The 22,171-nt window shown below is 35.5% G+C and overlaps 1 protein-coding gene across 2 annotated transcripts in view; it reads left to right on the top strand.

Moving 5' to 3' along the window:
- Positions 1–20,708, top strand: part of LOC145668715 (RNA-binding protein 48) — a 46,187-nt gene extending 25,479 nt beyond the window's left edge. For both annotated transcript variants that reach the window (XM_081736821.1, XM_081736820.1), the window contains exons 4-5: positions 8,929–9,082; positions 20,487–20,708. In XM_081736821.1, the coding sequence (XP_081592947.1) occupies positions 8,929–9,082; positions 20,487–20,696 (364 nt within the window). In that variant the 3' untranslated portion in view covers positions 20,697–20,708. The remainder of the gene's footprint in view (positions 1–8,928; positions 9,083–20,486) is intronic.
- The last annotated feature ends 1,463 nt before the right edge of the window (positions 20,709–22,171 follow it).

The following is a 22,171-nucleotide window of genomic DNA, read 5'->3' as shown; positions in this document are numbered from 1 at the left end:
TGTCGCTACCATTTTTATTGCATTCTACACATACGATTTAGTAGTTCAATTGTTTGTTTGACGGCTCTATGTACATTATTAGCTGAGATAAAGGCCTGCTACGGGTAGTCAGATACAAGTGTGCAACAACGCCTCTAGCGGCTAAATGAGAAGGATATGACAAAGTTTGTCCTCTAAAAGTTTCATGACATTTAATGTCCTTTCGAACGATTCCAACAGATATACCACTTTCCATTGCAAATTTTGAAGTTACCCCCCGTTGGAGGTATTCACGAAACGCCACTGTTCTCGCTACTATTTTTATTGCAATCTACACATACGATTTGGTAATGCAATTTTTTGTTTGAAGGCTCTACGTGCAGTATTAGCTGCGATATAGGCCTGGTACGTTCTTATTGAATCACCCGGTATATGTATCGCATCTTCGGACACCACCACCACCACATTTATTATTATTATTATTATTTTCATTAAACGTTAATATTAATGTAGAATTAGTTTAGCGCTGTTAATTTGTTCGTTTGCACTAGGGATGGCCAAAATTTTCCGGAATCCGGATTCCGGAAAATTTGTTTTCCGGAATCGGAAAATTTACTTTCCGGAATTCGGAAAAATTCCGGATTTCGGAAAAATTCCGGAATTCGGAAAAATTCCGGATTTCGGAAAAATTCCGGAATTCAGAAAAATTCCGGATTTCGGAAAAAATCCGGAATTCGGAAAAATTCCGGATTTCGGAAAAATTCCGGAATCCAGAAAAATTCCGGATTTTGGAAAAATTCCGGATTTCGGAAAAAATCCGGAATTCGGAAAAATTCCGGAATCCAGAAAAATTCCGGAATTCGGAAAAATTCCGGATTTCGGAAAAAATCCGGAATTCAGAAAAAATCCGGAATTCGGAAAAATTCCGGATTTCGGAAAAATTCCGACATTCGGAAAAAATCCGGAATTTAGAAAAAAATCGGAATTTTTCCGAAATCCGGAATTTTTCCGATTTTACTTTCCGGATTCCGGAAAGTAAAAATTCTGGAATTGGCCATTTCTAGCTAGTAGCTGTTAAAAGAGAAACACAATAATGAATATATATACTGTATTAGTTTCTTGTAGTTGGGTATGTCTTTATCACTTACGTAGACAATTGCTGCTGCAGTTATTTACTGTTTTATAAGGAAGGTCTTATTTTCAGACACAAAAAAGTCGCCGGTATGTCTCAAACATTATCGCGTTCCCACCTGCAGCTGCTCCAAAGCACTGCAAACTACTTTTTAACCAGGCGAAAGGCAGTGGAGGAAAAGAAATCTCAACAAATATTCTAATAACATTCGCTTATTGTCAACATACCTACAGTGAGCGCAGAAAGTGTTCGTACACCGTGCATACTTTATATTGAAAACAGCTAGCATCAGAACGGGAGGTGGAAAATATATATATATAAAACCAGAATTAAGACTACACATTCATACATTTTATTTCTATATACAAGAGAAAGGCCAAACAAACACAATCACTGTTTTGTTCAGAAGAAAAGAGAGAATTCCTTTTTTGTAAACGCAAAATGTCACCGTACACTTATGCTTGAATTAGTGCTTATAAAGTATATTACGTTATTTGATATTTTGTGGGATTACCCTGTGCGTTAATGATTGTCTGTAGTCTTCGTGGCATTGATTTCACCTGTAGTAGTTCGTAGTTCTGTAGCTTCGGGACTGATTATGTCCCATTCTTCTTGAATAGCTTTTCTTAGGCCTTCTTTAGTAGAGACAGGGCCGGCGCGAGAGAGGGTCGAGCCGTGCCACCGCCCAGAGCGGCAAGTCTAATGGGCGGCAAAATTTGAAAAAGAAAAGAATACTATCAAAATATAATGCTTCGTAATAGGCTCACATGGAAAAATAAGATTGTGTTAACCTGAGAATGTAATTGAACTTACTTTACTCACATTCAAGAAAATACTCTCTCAGGAAATTCAGAGCATTCCTCCTCGTTTTCAATTATCAAACTACTAGCCACAGGTATCTCGTTCAATATTTCCCTTGCAGCAGTGTAGATAGGATTTTGAGCTAGAGTGCATAAGATTATCACGGTGTCTTTTTATATTTTTTTCTATTCAACAATGTTCTAACGCTCCGCTCCAAGTATGCAAAAGGTACACTCCCACTTTCTAGCCTGTAGCATCCAGGGGCGGATCCAGGACGGACTTCTGGGGGGGGGGCGGTGGGTTGTAATACTGCTACTTAGAGCTACTTTTAAGAGCGTCAAAAAATAAACTATATATTTTATTTATATATAAAATAAAAAAGTTTCCTCTTCTGGGGGGGCAATCGCCCGATCGCCCCCCCTGGATCCGCCCCTGGTAGCATCTAGAGACATTTAGGTTCTAATAGCGAGTTTTTGACCAATTTACAAATTGTTCATTCCGAATATAGTAAATCGTACAGCGTATTATTTCTTGAGAAATGTCTCATTTTTTGTATAGCTAAAAAAAAGTTTATGACTTTTTTTTCTGCGTCAGTTCAACGTTAGGCCATACTAAAGGAACATATTAGTAGTCTCACTTTAAAATCATAATCCACCACAAGGTGGGAGAGCCGAATTGATACTCTGAATCAGTTATCAAATATAGGAAGTTTATGATGCCTTACTTCAAATAAGTAATGACAATAGAACCGATAGAATGGTCGTCCACGATGCTCTGTGTATAGCAAACCAGCTGAGTTACTTTTCTTCCCTTTACTCACTCGTTGTCTGATATGACTTTAAAGCATTGATTCTCATGTGTTGGATGCAGTAGGATTTCTTGAAAATATATCTGGGTACTTTGAGAGGAGCAGAAATTATGCAAAGTTTAAATCTTACTTAGTTGATACGATGGACTTGGCATCAGCATTAGATACGGGTGATCCACTGATACGTAATACAGTGCAAGCTCGAAGTCGAAAGAAGAGACAGTTTCAGTACGAGGCAGAGGATGAAGCTACTGAAAACATCCACAAACAAGATACAAGATCGATTTTTATTACAAAGTTCTAGAAGTGATTGTGTTAGCTTTTAAGAGAAAGATTTGAGCAACTTAAACATCACAGCGAGTATTTCAATTTTCTTTGCGATATAAGTAATCGTAAAGATATAGCCTACCACCTGAAAAGTGTAGGCTTTTGTCTGAAAAGTGTACTAAACTTACCATCATTTTAACACATGAAGAATTGAAAGATATTAACCCCAGTGATTTGAAAGACAAACTGAAAGTGTTATCCACTATAATTAAGCCTGTGAAAGTTCACAAAATAATAATAATAATAATAATAATAATAATAATAATAATAATAATAATAATAATAATAATAATAATAATAATAATAATAATAATAATAATTTAGGAACATGACTTTGCTCTTAATGTTAGTATTGCACGTAGAATTTTGTTAATCTTGCCTGTAACAGTGGCAAGTGGAGAAAGAAATTTTTGGAAACTTAAGTTTATTAGAAACTATCTACACTCTTCTATGTCTGAAACACGCTTGAGTGGTCTAGCGACGATATCAATAGAACACAAATTGGCTAAAACATTGGACTACGTGATGTGATAAAGGAATTTGCTCATATCAAAGCAAGAAAAGTTTCTTTCAATTAAGGTATGTTAAATTTATGTATGTCTATTGTGTTTTAGTACATTATAAGGCTTAAGCTAATCACTTACATTTACCATAATTATCTGATTTACTGTATTATCTTCTTGCTCCATACTCTGTTGAAAACGCCTTTGATATAAAATAAGCCTAAAAATTAAAATTCTGTCATGATTAAAGTATATTTTTAAAATTTTATTTTCTGTATGCGCTGCTCTATATTACAGATATACAGCGAAATCGAGCATACTGAATATTGTGTCAGTATAGAGTCGTTTAAATATTACGTGAACATTCCAGAAAGGTAGTTCTTTTTTTTTTTTTGTTTGTTTGTTTACTTTTCCATTTTATACATGTTTTTAAATGACACTTGAACGTTATCTGTCAAAATAAGGTTTGCGGATTAAAGGGGCGGCATGTGAAAGCACCGCCCAAGGCGGCAAAATTGCTAGCGCCGGCCCTGAGTAGAGAAGCTGTGCCTTCTGATTGTTGTCTCCAGAACAGACCATAGATGTTCTATGGGGTTCATATCTGGGGATTGGGGAGGTGTGCGAAGCTGTTTCAAGGTATTATAGAGTAGCCACATTCGAGTATTTTCCGCTGTATGTTTGGAGTCGTTGTCTTGCTGAACAATAAATTGTTTTCAAGAACCATCTTCTGCGCACTAGTATGGAGATTTTCCTTTAATATGTTAATATACACTTTGTGGATCGTCACTCCATCGATAAGGTGGAGACGACCCACTCCTGAGGCACTCATACAACCCCAGACGAGCACGGACCCTCCTCCGTGTCTTACTTTAGGGACGAGATTTTGAGGATTCATCTCTGTATTCACCTTGCGCCATACAATACGCCTCCCATTGGACTCGATAAAGTTAAATTTACTTTCGTCCGAAAATATGACCCTATTCCAGAAAGAAGCCTGATCCCTTATCTTTATACTCTTTTTCAAACTTTAGTCTCTTTATACGATTTGTCTTGTTCACCCAGAACATTTTCCTGGCTATCCGACCATGATATCTTGCAAATATTCCGCACTGTACTGGCTGATACTTTAACACCGCGTGTTTCCAGATCCGTTGCCAATTGCACAACACTATTTTTTGGAACCTTTTTTCTTTCCCTAATAATGTAACGTTTATCTTGTTCACTCAACACTCCTGGTCTTCCAGTTTTTTTTTTTTTTTTTTTTTCGCACAGTGATAGAAACATTATACATCGCAATTATTGTTTGTACTGTTGAACGAGGCCTGTCTGCAAGGTTTGCTATCTTTCTCAAAGACTTACCCTTCTTATGCAATTTAATAATTACTTTTCTTGTCTCCTCATTTGTTTCTGTTCGGTTGCTTCCCACTTTGACAGCCCACCGTGCAGTTTTTTCACTTCTATTCACAACTAAACTCATTCTGTTACTCGTCATGCTATACAGAGGTGTATACCCAGGTGAATACTAGTGAACCCCAGTTGTGGTATCTTTGTTTCGTATTCGTACGTCAGGTGTACAATCACATTTTGCGTCTACTCTATACACTTTCTACGGAATTTATTTACTTTCTGACCATTAAATTTGTCTTTGTGTTCTTTATTGATATATTCATAAAGCTTAGTTTTCATTATTCATATTGTGTGTGTTATTACACTTCTTAAATTTTCTGTTTCTTTTTCGCAGGCATTCTCGTTTCAATAGCATAGGTGTACGAACACTTTCTGCGCTCACTGTATGTACAGTAAATACAAATTTATAATTTTTGACTTTACGAAGTGTACAATGTAATTGTTCAATAATTAACATAAGCAGGCATTCATTAATTTATATTAATATAATAATTAATAAAACTAATAAGCGGGTGATTGATGACTCAGTGGTAGAGTTTTCATCTATGGTATTCTAACCCAGGACATGTGGGTTTTCGATGGCTAATTTTGTGTTCGAAAATTTTCCCGGTGGAAGGCCTACCTTTCTTATATTTGTTCCATCATCACTCATTAACGAATTTAGTTTATCAAAACTCTATAGCCATATATTCATTCTGTCCGTCAGTGAAGCAAACAGTCTCAAGAACTATCTGATGGAGTACCAATCAATTTTGGCCATGATGTACAGAGTCAATAGTTAAGAATCGAGTTCCCTGATAAATGTAATATTCAAACCGGAAGCGGTACAAATCAACCATTTCCGGTTTTAACGTTAATCATTATATAGTAAATATGGTAATAGATAGCGAGAAGCGGTTTCCAGTAATCGACATATATATAACATTCATGTAGATAGAATGTTACCCAATTTGTGCATCTGCTGAAAATAATGAGCTTAGGTATTTAGAGAGCATTTTCCGCTTTAGAAAATGTGTGCTTGGTAAAGAATGTAGAGAATTAGCTGAGTCAGGCATGTAGCTAGAATATGGTAATAGGAAAGGGGGGGGTCTGTCACGAAATACTGTGGTTATTTACCAGGGGCTCAATCATTCTAAACTATTCTATTGGCAACATATATTGGTTCGTTTAGCCAAGATTTCTAATGGGGGGATGATATGAAATACTGTGGTTACACACCAGAGGCTCGATCAATCTAAATATTTTACTGACAACATACCCATATTGATTGGTTAGGACAATAAAATGAGGATATATTAGTAAGTATTTTAATAAGAAGCTATGAAGAAATCTCGAGTAAAAGAATATAAAAAAGTATTGAAAAAGATATAGTTTTCCGAGGTCATTCGAACGGTGTCGAGAATTTTGCGTCTGGGAAATTTGCGCCCTACCTCAAGAACAGGGAAAATTGCGCCTGCGATGTACCTCCACCGGGAAGTTGAGCCCTGCGAAATAAAAGAACCTATTGGAGCTTACGCATTTGCTCGGAGGGGCTGACATTACAGCATAAACAATCCTCCCCCCACAACCATGCCATTTGTGATTTATTTTCATTGTGGCTATATAAGGGGAGAATAAACTTCAATATAAGCCAAAAGAACACAACGGATCAACGCAATCACTGCTTCTTCCAGAGATGATTTTGGGGGAACACTGGCCTCCCCAGAGCTCTCAGAGTGCCCCCTCGGAGGAGACCAAAATAATACGTCTATAATATAATAATAAATAGAATAGTACCAGCAGTGACCCCCCTCCGGAATACTAAGTGTGCCCCCCGGAAAATTTTTTTCTGAAAGAACGACTGAACGCAATTGTGTGTTTGAATTCCAGCAAGTAAACACACTGTACATAGTTTTCTTGATAATATTACTGAACTGATTTTACATTCACTTTACATTTTCTTTTCTATATTTTGTGTCCTGAAAAGCCAAACAACTCGCAAGGATTGTGAACAGAGATATCTGGGTAGAGCCAAACAGCCTTTTGTAGATTATATTATACTCTTTGATTATATTAATAATTATATATCAGTCATTTATACTTTTTTGTAAATTTTGTAGTATAATGAAAAATTGTATTTGTATGGATTGCCCTTTAGTGAACTAAAATTGTTTTTTTTTTCATTTGTTCGGAATATTATAACGGATGGAGTAACTCACTGAGACGATGATAGGCAAGCCTAGTTCAAGTGTGAGTGGAAGTTACTTTACACAATACAAAAATAAGTTGAATTGTAGGGCGCTAACATCCCAGTGCAAATATATAGCCGGCGCATTTTCCCCTCTTTTTGGGGTAGGGCGCAAACATCCCAGTGCAAATATATTGCGAGCGCATTTTTTCCTATTTTTGTGGTAGGGCGCAAATTTCCTGGGCGCAAAATTCTCTCATTCAAGGAAAATATAATGTCCGTGAAGTTGACAAGCCACTTATGTCAGACTCCATTTCGACTTTAAACGTCGCTAGTGCTACGTTAGTGTTCGATAGTGACGCAAATCGTTAGTACTTCACAGATAACGTGTGCTTTTTAAATAATGGATATAGGTCTTCTAACTGCATGCCAACACGCCCACTTCTAAGAATCATCTCAAAAATGAGGTTAACCGTTAGAGCAAGTAAGTGCTCATTAGTGCCATTAACATTAATGCCTCCATCGTACGGCCCTTTGAGTAATGATAATAGCACGCTCTTTGCTAGTCTCAATGCGTCCCTATATTCTCGCGAACATTCTGACGTGCCCAAGTTAGTTATTTTTTTTTTTTTTTTGGAACTATTGTTTATCTGTTATTGTTTATTGCTAGTCTGCAGAGTAGTCCTTACATTAATATGCCATTGTCCTTGATAATCATTGCGTATTTACAAGCAGTTTGTTATTACTGTTAGAAGATATCAAAAAACAACAGATAAAATCTACTACTTAACGGTTCACATTTTTCTTTTACAGTACATAAAGATTAATAATAATAATAATAATAATAATAATAATAATAATAATAATAATAATAATAATAATAATAATAATAATAATAATAATAATAATAAGACTATTCCAGCATAAAAGTTATCAATTGCATCCCACTGGCAACAAGCGACGCATATTTTAACTTCACAAAAATTAGTTTCTCACGATTTTCTGGAAAACTACGTATGATAACATCTTCATTATGTCAAGTTGTTTATCTCAGTGTGATATATGTCTTACCTCTGGACAATATCACAGTAAAACAAAAATTAAATATTAGAAGTACATCGTACTTTTGGACTACATCTCATTAACCATGGGAAGATTGAGTAGTGTATACTTTAGGATGTAAGTTTCAGCTTAACTTGCATCATACATTCTTAGGATTACAAAAAGGAAATTTGTTCGTTTGCGTTTGAACAAAATTCTTAGGATTACAAAAAGAAAAAAATATTTTTCCTAATTCCGGAATTTTTCCGAAATCCGGATTTTTTCCGAATTCCGGATTTTTTCCGAATTCCGGATTTTTTCTAAATTCCGGAATTTTTCTAAATTCCGGATTTTTTCCGAAATCCGGAATTTTTCCGAATTCCGGATTTTTTCTAAATTCCGGAATTTTTCCGAATTCCGGATTTTTTCTAAATTCCGGATTTTTTCCGAATTCCGGATTTTTTCCGAAATCCGGAAATTTTCCGTATTCCGGAATTTTTCTAAATTCCGGAATTTTTCCGAAATCCGGAATTTTTCTAAATTCCGGAATTTTTCCGAATTCCGGATTTTTTCCGAAATCCGGAATTTTTCCGAATTCCGGAATTTTCCGATTTTACTTTCCGGATTCCGGAAAGTAAAAATTCCGGAATTGGCCATCCCTAGTTTGCACAGTTTAAAGATATAATGTTAGAAGAAAATTACAACGTTAAACGCAATTTTACAAACGAGATATTTAAGTACATTCACTATCTATATTTTGTAGAACTTACTCTCGGAAGGAGACGTACAGAAATGTTGAAGCAACAACAACTTCCGTTTCCAATCCACAACATAATGTACCTGTAGAAGATTCTGTAATTTGGAAAGGGGAAGCTTGCACAACAGATCCTCGTTTATTAACTACTGTCGACAATAAGGTATGCATTAGACGTGAGCAATTTTATATTCTTTCAATGTTTATTTATTCTTCTTTAGCAGTTTTACAGGATTGTAGTTTCACGGCATTATCATTATGATGACCTGTAAAGTATAATACGAGACAAAGTTAAATAGTAAACATTTTTAGTATTGTTTATTATGGAGTGAAGTGCTACCTGAGGGATGCACATGCTATCAGCAGCAAGAGCAGTAGATAATCTTTAAAACTTATCCACTCCACATGGAGGTCTGTGTAGACAAAACCACAAAATTCATTGTCTGCTAGACAATATGTTTAGACATAGAAAGGGAAAGATACTACTCTGATGTATATCTGAAAACAGACAGAGGAACTTCGATCAAGATCTTGGCAACCTTGAAGGTATAAACATGGAACATTGCGATATTTGTTTGGTTTTGGAATTAGAAGTTGTCATGATCTTGTAAATGTATGTGAGCATATGTTGATCTAAGTGGTACTACAGAAGGTTGCCCACTACAATAAAAATAGTTGACTTCCACTGGTCCTCCCAAGACGCATTTAACCCCTGTTTGCCCCGTTACGTTGTTGGCTACTGCACTGGGGACTGTATGCGGTAGAAGTATCAGTTGAGCACGATTCTTGCAACGATGAAGGCAAAAGGGACAGTTTTCTGGAGAAGTAAGTTCATTTGTGCTTCCCATTATAGCTACTCAACAATAGTGAAACAATCCAAAGAAGAGGGTTTAATCGTCAGCAAGGCTATGTAGTGTCTCATCATCGATCATGTACCCAACAGATCCCTGCAGGACGTTGTCGGTCGTAAATTGTGAGAACACAGCTCCAGCCCGCTCGAATCCTCAATATAGTGCGCGCCATTATGAGAGTAGTGACAGCACAATCCCTAGCACAGAGGAGTTTGGCCATACAACACATTATCTAAAAAGTAGTTTCCGTCGCGCGAACACCACCTCACAGTGCTACATCCAAGAGAGGTTCACAAGTCAGAAAATTCTATGAAACATTCCTTGCAGAGGATAAGTAGAAATTGGTGTGTACCCTAGATGAGGGGTGGCTCTGACTAGATGAAACAGGGTTTAATCCATTTTCTACCATCAAACAGACCACAAGAGCTGTTTCTGACTGACTGCGATGCAAAGAAAAGTTTTCCAAGGAATTTCTGGTAGTGGTGGAATATTGTAGTCAAGGAACGCTGCCAATCGTCGAAGTGCTTTCCAACACTGAAGCTGATATAACTTCCATCTAGGAGAACGTCATGGATAATTTATATGACACGTCACCCACCTATACGGCAACAAGACTATAAATGTATGGATCCACATTGACAACGCCACCAGCCATACCGCTCGACCATCCCAGACGTTCTACACAAGGAAGGCAGAAGAGACAGGAATTCGAATGATTTCATTTTTGTCATCCCTGTACCTTACAAGCTCTTCGGCAAGATGCCAAAAAGATATGGCGAGACATTCCTTTTCCATTCTACACAGGAGTTTTCTAAAGTGGAATCTACACTGCCGGGCCACTGGCCATCATAATCGGTGATCCAGAAAGGGGATTTACTAGCCAGACAAGTGGTTCAAAGTAGATTATTTTTATCGTGGGCATCGTTCTATACTTAGTGTTGTTTTATCGCTGCAGCGAAGGTGGGGATTCCCATTGAAGTTTTCAGTGTTAGATGTATTGCTGAATTCAGTTTAATAGTTGGTTTTTGTTCTCATGTAGATTGGTTTATACATATTAAAGTGTATGGATGGGTGTTACTGATCATAAAAATATGGACATGTGAGGAAGAGAATTGTCCTTGCTTTAATGATAGTCTATTGGTTTCCACCCTAGAGGTGTGAAGAGAGAACAAGAAAGGCGTAAACTACTGACAAAAATTAAACTGCATTCGTAATTGTAAATGCTGTATTACAAATGTTATAACAAAGAAGCTTTAAAATAAATGCCATATAAAACAGAATAACTATTGATTAAGAACTTTGGTTCCATTAAGAACAAAGTTGGTAAAATAATAATAATAATAATAATAATAATAATAATAATAATAATAATGCACTATAATGGTGTGCAGAGGTATTACTGGAATTAAATAAGTTGGTAAGGATTATTATCATTATTGAAGGTTTGAGAATTCGGTGCTGCATTTGAAATTGCAAAAGTGGTCAGACCAACGAGCTGTAAGGGGAGTAGGGAGGGCATAAAGTATGCAGAGTTTGCAAAGGGGGCCGCCAGGTAAACCAGATTTAGAAAGCTGTCAGTACTATAACACACACAATTTGGCACATTTTGTTAAGATCAACTAACACTCACTTATAATGTACCCTGGGAATCCTAAAAGGACTCTTTATATTCCTAGTATGATTTCGGAAACTAATCCTGTTATCTTGGACGGCTAGTAAGTAATGAAGAGCTTCACAGATTTTTTTTTTTTTTTTTTTTTTTTTTAACATTTTATTCAACTTAATCCTTTTAGGATACCCAGGGTTCATTATAGGTGAGTGTTACTTAAAATCGTCAAATAGCTATGTTGAAAAGGTAATCTTGATATAAAATAGGGATATCTATGTGAAGTATTTCTTGTTTGATTAGGCCTGATGTTACCGTTCATCAGAAGCAGTAGTTACAGTAGCTAAATTAATAAGAAAAAGACTTTAGTATCTAGAGAGCTCGAAAAAAATCCTTCTGATTTAGGCGCCAGTTCTGAAAACCAGACACGACAATAATAATAATAATAATAATAAAAATCCAGTTTGATACATCGGTGTGCATGTTTTGGCCTTAAATTATAGTTTCTCGTATAAAAAGTTCAAGCTTACCGTAATTCACAGGCTATCCCCTAAAGGCAACAGTAATTGAAGGCAGTGAGTGAAACTTTACAAAGTAACAGTGTGTTTTACGTGTATGTACGCCTTATAGTTTGAGCAGTGAAATACCAAATGTCCAGTGTCCTGGATGGATCAGAATTCTCTAATGATGGGTCAATATCATGTTAAGGTTCAAAGTAAAGTGAAAACTTTCTACTGTATAACGAATTTATTATAACTTGTTTCAAATGTATCGAAGGCGCCAGAGTCATATTTCAAGTTACCAGGGCGACGTGTATATCTACGTGTGTACATAAGTGAAGGACAAACTATTTTAGGAGGGAGTTCAAGAAACTAAGAAAGAGTTTAGGCGGGCCAATATAGTTTATTAAAAACAACAATGGTTCATTCTACAAAATTCTTATAATATTAAGTCCTATTAATGATTGAAGTTCCTCATAATCTGGTTGGAACTAGGATCCACTGATTCTTAGAAGAGAAGATAATACTCTTTTGTCAGTCTGTTTCTAATACAACTCTTTCGAAGTAACCCAGTTTCTTTCATTCTTCAGTTTAGAGCATGCCCCGGGCCGGATTGAATCTTTCAGGTAGTCGCATCTAGCCCGCGGCCTTAGTTTGCCATTGCTGATCTATATGATTTCAAATGTTATTTTTCGAGAGTACCTTTTGGTTCCAAGATACGGAGCGTTATAGACAAATCGTGGGTGTAGATTTCGAATCTAAAATTGTTTTTTCAATATTGTGTTACAGACACACACGTTTTATGACATTGGAATCGGCCAGCTAAATCGAGGGTGCAGTTTTTGACCTCAGATTCGTTTGCCAGTAGTTCTCTTCGTTCTCGAGATAGGGCATTACATACATACTGACGGACACAGATCATGGACTTGTAAACGAACTGGTTGATATAGAGAATGCTTATTCTGTACTTGAGGACTCATTTTTCCGTTGGCTGTCGATATACTGTGTTATAGACAAGATGAATAGACAGCTGGTCATGACGTTCAATTTAACCCAATAAATGGACGATAATGGATTTCCATACCAGATAATGGATCTCCCTACCAGAAATTCGTTTGCAGGTAGTTCGTTTTTTTTTTTTTTTTATCGAGGTGCAGAGCATTACACAGATAGATTGACGTATAAAAAATATATCATTATATCGAGAACGGTCGACTCAATCGAATTAATTGATTATTAATTTAACGTCCCACTTGTATGCCTTTCAGGTTAGAGACGTGATTAATGAAAGCAAATGATTATGAAAGACTTGGTAGAATGAAAATCAAGAATGCTAATTTCAAATCCGACATATATTTTCAAGGGCTTTTTTGTTAGTTAGATACATACAAACGGACATGCATTATATCGAAAACAAGGTAAATCAAGAATGTCAAACTCAACATATTTGTGGAAAGCCTGTCACTTTAGAGATATACTCATACGCATATATAAAACTGGACTTTCTGCCTTAACACGTTAGCTGCGATGTGGTCCGATCGGACCTACTGGAGTGATCTAAGAAAATGTTGTAGGTCCGATCGGACCCACAATTTCTAATTCGTCGAATTTCCGTTAGAGTACTTGTATTGTAAAATCCTGTCTCGACTGTTAATTAACTGTAGTGTTTTTATTACACATGTAGGTTTTGGTCTTTGATATTGATTATTAACGCCACTAGGGGCGCTAAATACCAAGTAACAAGCATTTGTTGCTTTTGTAGACCCAATCGGAACTATGTTTTGCTTTTTCAGTGACATGTTAAAAAGTTTAATAATGGATTCATTATTTATTCTACTTTATTTTCACAAGATGTCAGTGTCCCTGTCATTTGCTGAATTTTCAGAAAAGTCTAGATCACTACACTGCTATTACTAATAGTGTTGTAAATAGGAAAAAAACCGTTCGTATTTTTTCAGAAATGTGCGTTTTTTTAGAAAAAAAAACATTGCCTCTCGTTTTTTTTCTAAATTTCGTTTTTTTTTCAAATAGTCATTTGTAATGCATCTTACGTCTATTTAAGTATTAAATATTTTTATGTAGGTATAATCACCGTAAAATGCAACATAAATTAAACGCTAGATACTGATACGCTACAAATATTTTACAATTTACATGAATACCATATCTATTAACAATTCGGGTTTCATCAGTTTTCATCAATATCAACTAAGAAATAAAAGTAGAAATGAAATTTTGTTTTTTCGTGAAAGCAGGCCTTTAATAAGTACGAAAATAATGTCACGAACAGTATAAAATTCAAATTACTTGTCTAAAGGTAAAAACTAATACTAATTTGCCTAATAGTATTTTTCTAAATGACATATAAAAATAATTTGTCGACTAGATATATATGATATGCAGACCCGGCTCTACCATATATGCAACACGTGCATTTGCGTGGAGCGGCAAGTTTGGATGGTCCGGCAAAATCTGTCATAAGTATATTATTTAAATTAAATATTTCTTGTTGGAAACAGACTTCATGATGATGGTAGTTACATTTACTAAGCTGACCTTCTATTTGAATACTACATTCATAAATTATGTTTAGGTTGCATTAGTTTAAGGCCACATGGACAATGCTAAAGCAAATGGTCGAATAAATCCGAGCACAAATTGGTTGATTGTTGCCAAATGCAAGAATTCAATTCTCGAATAGTAGTGAATATCTGTTCCATTTAGTAAGTTATCATAGTTTTGATATGACAACTAGTCTTGTTTTTGTCAGAAACAAGTCCCTTATCATTGAAGATAGAAACAAGTTTTTTTTTTTTTTTTTTTTTTAATGTTAACAAATATAGAAGAGAAATCAAGAAATAAAGATAAAAGAGCTAGTTGCACTGGAATTGCAAACTGATACATTGAGATTGAAGCTCGATAGTGAATTCTATAAAAAGGATTACCATCTCTCCTCTGCAGGTGTGTTTGCTTTATCTTTCACTAACATAATAGATTAATATTTAAAAAAAAAAAAAAAAAAAAAAAAAAAAACAGACACAACGGGATTGCATTTTTAATAAATATTTAAGCCTTTCTGAGTGCAACTGCACTTACCCTCACCTTTGTTGTTCATGCTGGAGTAGCATACTTAAAATCATGACTTTTAAGATTTTTTCTTTCTGGAGAAAGGGAGAGGCGATAAATTATGCCATTGCATGGGGCGACAAATTGACTAGGACCGGCCCTGATGATATGTATATAAAAGACATGAATATAGGATGACACAATTTGAAGTAATGCAGGGTGTTTCAAATTAATATTAGGGTTTTGAATCTTTGTAGTATCTATTATAATTAACTTACAATTATAAATATTATATCAAATGAAAGAGCAACTCGAACAGTTTTGTACGCACGCATGCACATGCATTGTTTCTTTTGTCAGCCGTTAGAAAGAGCAAGCAGCAAAGATGTAGACTAGAGAGCAGAAAGTTTTTTTGTGTTTTAATAAAGACTGAATCTGTACAGTGCAACGGTCTGTGTGAAGAATATTAAGGAGATGCTTGCAACTACGTCCTTATCGTTTGCAGTTGCTACAGGTCTAAAGCCTACAGACTACGGTTTGCGTGCCAATTTCGCAAGTCAAATATTGCTGCATAACAATGAAGATTTTCTGGATCGTGTCTTCAGTGATAAATCGACATTTCACCTAAGGGCTAATGTGAACACTCATAATGTTTGTATCTGGCCATCAGCAAATCCTCAGGAGATAGTACACTTGAAATGAGACTCCCCTAAATTGAATGTGCTTTGTGCCATATAACGGAAAGTTTATGGGCCTTTCTCGCCTATCGACTAGATGTGTGCCATGTGACGAATGAATCTCACATTGAACACCAGTAGCAAAGACTGTTTGAGGTGCTCTTTTACTTGATGCATTGCTTATAATTGTACGTAAAATGTAATAAGTACTACGAAGACTTAAAACCCCAAAATTCATTTTGAAACACCCTGCATTTCTCACCAACAGTGTTGGAACTAAGATGTAAAAAGGAGAGAAAATTTTCCTTATAAAGTTATTGTTTACAACAACGATATTATTATTAGTCGAGACTATAACTACAACAACAACACGAGTTAGTAGTCAAAAAAATGTAATCAAATGTATACTCGGTGGCCCAGGTGGCCAAAGTGGCACACACGGGTGTGTCATTTGTTTAATCCATTCCTGTGTGGACACTAACTAAGATATCGGGATATTATTCCTGCAAAATATGGTTGGACTATAGTTTATCATATTAATTTGTTTTCTTCTGGTGTCGAATTTCCTTCTCAAATTTCACCCCAGTCAAAAATTCGAGAATTTTCTGATTTCGAATTTCCTTTACTACTATTTTCCCTGTAGCTTCCTTCGTTATAGAAAGACCTCCTTAAGACTTGCCAGGTAGATACTTCGGATGGATACCTAACTGTTGACATCAATTAGACGGGCCTGCACGCAGTGTTGCCAATTAGGGAAATTAAAATTTTCCTAAATTTGGGCAAAAAATTAGAAATTTTTGTTTATAAATCCGTATCTATACGTCCGAGTGCAAGTCAACTTACGCCAATCGAACATTTGTCCTTACTTAACAAACGCAAGTTCAGATCGTTACAATGGGGTAATTAGGGAACGCACGAAAAAATCGTATTTAGGTTCTAACCCTTGATTTTTCTAGTTTTTCCCTACTTTTCTGTTTACCGTAATATATTTTTGGTAATTAGAAGTTTTGTTCCTTAAATATCGTCATAATACTTGTAGGATATATTAGTGGTGTACCAGTGTTTAACTTAAGATAGTTTACGTCTGTCTGGTAGCAGTGTTACCAGCTACAGAAAATTTTAATTCCAGATTTTAGGGGGAAATTTTGGAATAAATATCTGTTTTGTCTCTATTATTTCCTTCTTGTTGGCTATATCGGACCAAACGTACCAGTATCTGGAAGTCTCGTCTTTGCTCTACACTACGCAATATAGAAAGTTTCAATAGGATAATTAGGGGAAGTACAGTTGAGGTTTACAGTAGACCTTGTTCTCTAATTGGGAAGATAACTGTGATTTTTTTAAAGGTAGAATGAGATATTTTTTATTGAGATGCTTACTTTATTAGATATCGTCACAATACTTGTAGGATATATTAGAAGGATACCAAAGCTTATTTTATGATAGTTTGTGTGTGTCTGGTATTAGTGTTTCTAGCTACAGAAAATTTTAATTCCAGATTTTAGGGGCAAATTTTGGAAAAAAATCCCTTTTTTATTTCTATTATTTTCTTCTTGTTGGCTACATTCGAACAAACGTAACAGCCTCATCCTTACCCTACACAGCGCATCACAAAAAGTTTCACTAGAATAATTAGGGAAAGTACAGTTGAGGTTTATAATAAACCATGTTCTGTAAATGGTAAGAAAATGGTGAATTTCTAAGGTAGAATGAGATTTTTTTTTAATTTCATGCTTGCTTTGTTATATATCTTCATGATACTTGTGGGATATATTCTTGGAGTACTAAGGTTTATTTTCAGATAGTTTTCGTCTGTCTGATGGCAGTGTTTCCAGCCAAAACAATTAATTCCCGCTTTTAGATGAAAAATTCGGAAAATTCCCTTTTCCCCTCTATTATTACCCTCTTACTGGCTACATTGAAACAAACGTACCACTGCCTGAAAGCTTTCTCTTTGGCCTACAGAACGCACCATAAAAAGCTTCAATAGGAGAATTACAGAAGATGTAGCCCCGGCATATTTGATTTTTGCTTGTGAGGCGTAAAAAGTGTCAAAATTTCATGTGATGACAGAATTTTTTCTTTCCCTCTTTGGATGGAAGAAAGCGACTTCAGGATCTCACTGTATCTTGTCAACACACCAAAGATTCTTTTAGGTGATTTGAACCCATATAGCAGGTGTGGTACTAGATACAAAAAATTTTGAAATTCGGTTAGGGATTTTTTGGTAAATTTTCACCCCTACATTTCCCTCAATAATTTCCCACCCATTGGCAACACTGCAGTGCAACTTACACCAAAAAATAGTCACATCCTTTTTCTAAAAAACAAGGCCTTAACCATATCAATCGAATGAATGGTTTTTGAGCAATATGTCACTAACTGGAAATGTAGGAAAACGCCAAAAATGACCTGGGGCCAAAAGGAATAATCACACAATTTTGCTAGTATATAGGTACAAAGAAACAAAAGATTTGTAAGTTACGAGGGCTTCGACTCAAGTTCTGTTGATTATTTCAATAATCTGCAACGTAAATCAATAAATAATAGTTGCCAGAAAAAAAAACAGACATTTGAAAAAAAACATGAAAAAGAACGATGTTTTTTATTGAAAAAAAAAAACTTCACAGAAAAAAAACCGTTTTTTTACAACACTAATTACTAATGAGATCGAGTTCTGCGCATATTTCTTCGTTTTTCATTGCACAGAGATATTACTTATTAGCACTAAATGCAAGATGAATATATCCACACTTCTCACTTCTGCACATGTAGTAATAAACAAATAACTTTCTAACAGAGTTGCCAGTTCAACTGTAATTTATCCCCTTGCTCATAAACAAAATATACACACGTAGGTCCGATCGGACCCCCAACTTTTATGCACGCGGATTCAATATCTTGCCTTAGATTATGTTTCAATATTAATATTATGTTTAAAAAATATGAACAAAACAAGAATAATGTAAGTAAGTACGCTTGGCACTCTACCGGTGAACAACAAAATTCACCATTGGCAGCTAACGTGTTAAAAGGATAAAATGTGACTGCTGGAAAGGTGCATGCATGAGTTATCGAAGGGCGGATCTCCTCTTGAAGCAAGCAGCATCACCAAAGCAATTCCTGATGTTCTGCCTCTTCATTTTTCCGCTGCTCAGATTGTTGTTTTCAATGGATATAACTTCAGTGACATGAAACAAGTCATAAATTTTGCATCATGTTAAAAATATTCAGAAATAGTAGCCTTGATTTCATGGTCCCTGTTAAAAGTTAGTGCACATACTGAAAAAGAAACTGAAGAGCATCGCGCGAGGAGATTGTATAATTGAAGTAGATTTTCATAGTATGTGTTTATGTAAAGTTGGCAGTTCGTAATTTAAGAAATGTGTAAGAAGTTTTGTGAAGATTATGGTTTATGGTTTAAAGGAGTAATTCGGTAGAAATGTATAGATTAAGCCTGATAAAGTAATAAAACAATATTTTGATGAAAGTGGAGTTAAAAAAGAATCAAGGTAGTCATTGGTAGAATTTGTTTAGGCCTAACTGTTCCATCGTGATCTTTTTTTTTTTTTTTTTTTTTTTTTTTTTTTTTTTTTTTAATTTCAATGAATAAATGCATAATAGCTGTAGTGGTGAATTCTTAAGTTGATGGCATTCCTTTGCCCCAATAATTGTCTCATTTAATCCATTGTAACTGATATGAAGGTTTTCCTAGCGTTACCTAATACGATGAGAATGACATTCACTTTCATGTATAGTTTTTCAATGTTCCAAATATTATCATGTTGTAACGTGATTAAGTTTTTCTATTGTAGTGGCAGAGAGGGTCTAGATCCTATTAACCCGTTGGAATTATATGATGAGCTAGGTTGCGTGAAATATTTAACAGGAAACACACTGGGCGGTATTCAGAGAGAATTTTCGTTAATCTAATGTTAAGTTATTCGATTAGTTACTGTCGTATTAATTCTGTACTAAAGAAGATGTACTTTTTGTTATTCGGAGTCTGCTTGGAGTTCAGCTAGTAAGTTTATTTGGGTATGATTAACTAGTGTAGCCCCAATATATCGCTGAGAAAAATAAATTTGGCAATTAAGGAAATCTAGGCGTGCACATTCGTAAACTATAGAAATGAAAATATATCAAATACGAAATTCGATATATTTTCTTTGTGGTTTGACACCACAACTTATAAATAGTTACGAAATCGGATTCTAATGAACTTATTCATTTCTGAGGGATGTATTTATGGCAGAAATAAGTAGAAGTCACTTAATATTAGCGACAATAGAAGGACTATGTTGCAATTATAACAGAAGATTTATCGATCAGTTGTATGTATCTCTCAGAAAACTAGAAATTTTCTACTCGTCTCTCACTGGCTGTTGTAGAGGACTCGGCTAAATAGCTGCTTCATAGATAATTCACGCAATGAGGTGAAAGGTAGTATTCTCATAATATAAGTTTATTGCGGCTAAGTCAGGTTCACCATCTGCTCTAAATTAATTAGTTACATGTGATTAACTTAGTCAACTATTACATGCTAATTAGAGATTCTGAATACACTTCTGATAACCTCACGTGTTAGTCAAATCCTTAGTATGGTGTTAATCATACGTCAAAACGACGCTGTATAAGGCCCCATTAGGTCTACGTTAAATGTAAGTTTATAGTCTCAGAGTTATGAATGCAGATTATTTATATAAAATTATGAAAATGTCCATTCAGTGGGGACTTCCAAGGACATTCAAATGTTATTTCTGTGCTCACAGAAGGGTATTCAAATCTGACATTTCTCTGTGAGCTGTAGTTACTGTATAAGTTTTGATTTTTAAACCAATTCTAAAATTGTTTCTCTGTTATTTAGATGCCTGTTTATGGTCCTAGCAAGCCTCCATGCACGTGCTTTACTGTATCTAAACACTGTGAACTTCATAGTGGGAGGAGTATAGCAGAAACACCTTCTACGTCAGGTGAATCAATTAGAAGAAAGGATGCAGTTAGCGAGCGACACGAAGGATTGAAGTTTATACCACGACAAGTTGTAAAACAAATTATATTTAAAAATAAAAGGTGATTGAAATGTAAATCTTTTGTTTAAATAGTTCATACCCTTTTGAAATCTCGTTGCATTCGTTCAAAAAGAAAATATTGTCCGAGGTGTTTGAACTCTTCATATTACATATCTCTTCTATTGAACAGGAAAGGGCCTATCCGGTGTACTATAAGGACCAGACTGTGTTACGTGATCAGATCTAAAGTCACGTTGCGTGCTAAGGGGATTCAAAATCCAGATGTAAGATATTTCAAGCACACAACCTCCATGTGGAGCGACCTGGGTAATTCAGATGCACATACTTCATCATTATTATTATTATTGAGGGGGCCGCGGTGGCTCAGTGGTAGAGCGTTCACCTCTGGTGCTTGGGGTCCTGGGTTCGATCCCACCCCTCGCCAAGTGAACTTTGTGGTGGACAAACACCGTGTGCGTGGGTTTTCTCGGGGTTCTCCCGTTTCCTCCCACTTTCTTTATTCCACCATTTCATTCATTAGTCATCATTACCGTCTCCTTTAGCCTAACCGGCATAATCGTGGGACGTAAAACTCACTTCATTTCATTTCATTCACTGGGACGTAAAAGATTTCATTTCATTTCATTTTTTATTATTGATTTTTGTTCAAACTACTTGACTTTTGACAATGTGCTGTATTTACCTTACGTGCTATACATCGTTTTTAAGCTCTTCATTATGTCTTTCCAATAAACTTTCAATTAACCATCTATATATTAAAATGCTAGGTTTATATATTTGTCCCCAATCCGTTCGACAAAGATCTCGAAAACCACAAGTGCTAGAAACGCGCTGTTTTCACTGGTCGATTCCAACTTTTGTGTCGATTGTCCAGTTCTCATTCAAATTTTCAAAAACCGTGTCGTTATTGTTCTATTCAACATTTTAGGGGCCGTTTTGAGCTCGTGAGATGAATATCGTTGCAGGCCGAAACTACGGTATTAGGCAACCAGTAGAGAAGTTACGTATAGCGGGTTGACGGACATTGTAGGCACTTTGCCTAAATCTGAATGGCAAAAGCTATTGCATGCTGGCAACTTTAAAGGAGTCAAGAGAAGCAATGAGGCGTACTTGGACGGATATGGATTTATTAATAAAAAATATTTCCACTTGATATCATGTTACTTCTACAAATGTATTACAAACTCACTCAAACATCGATACATAGCAGTTCCCTTTCTTTGAGAGTCTCCTATCCTTTACTTGTGTGAGCAAGGAGACATCCACAGTGGAAAGGAGATTCATGGTCATAACAGAACAAGGCGCTGAGTAAACAGCGCAGGTTCAGCTAGTCTTGTCAGTATAGTTTCTGAGATATGTGAACAATTTAATTTTTTAAAATTGATTTTTCATTGACTTTTTTTTTTTTTTTTTTTTTTTTTTTTTTTTTTTTTTTTAATACTGTGTTCCATTCATTTTAAGACAATTTGCTTTGGAATATAGAATCTACAGTCTCTTCTACATTTGAGCTGAATTCCAG

Source organism: Thermobia domestica, chromosome 13 (assembly GCF_964235325.1).
Source record: "Thermobia domestica chromosome 13, izTheDome1.hap1.1, whole genome shotgun sequence".
In the NCBI taxonomy this organism is placed as follows: Eukaryota; Metazoa; Arthropoda; class Insecta; order Zygentoma; family Lepismatidae; genus Thermobia; species Thermobia domestica.
The sequence above is the reverse complement of the archived record's forward strand: the minus strand, read 5'-3'. Positions and strand labels throughout refer to the sequence as shown.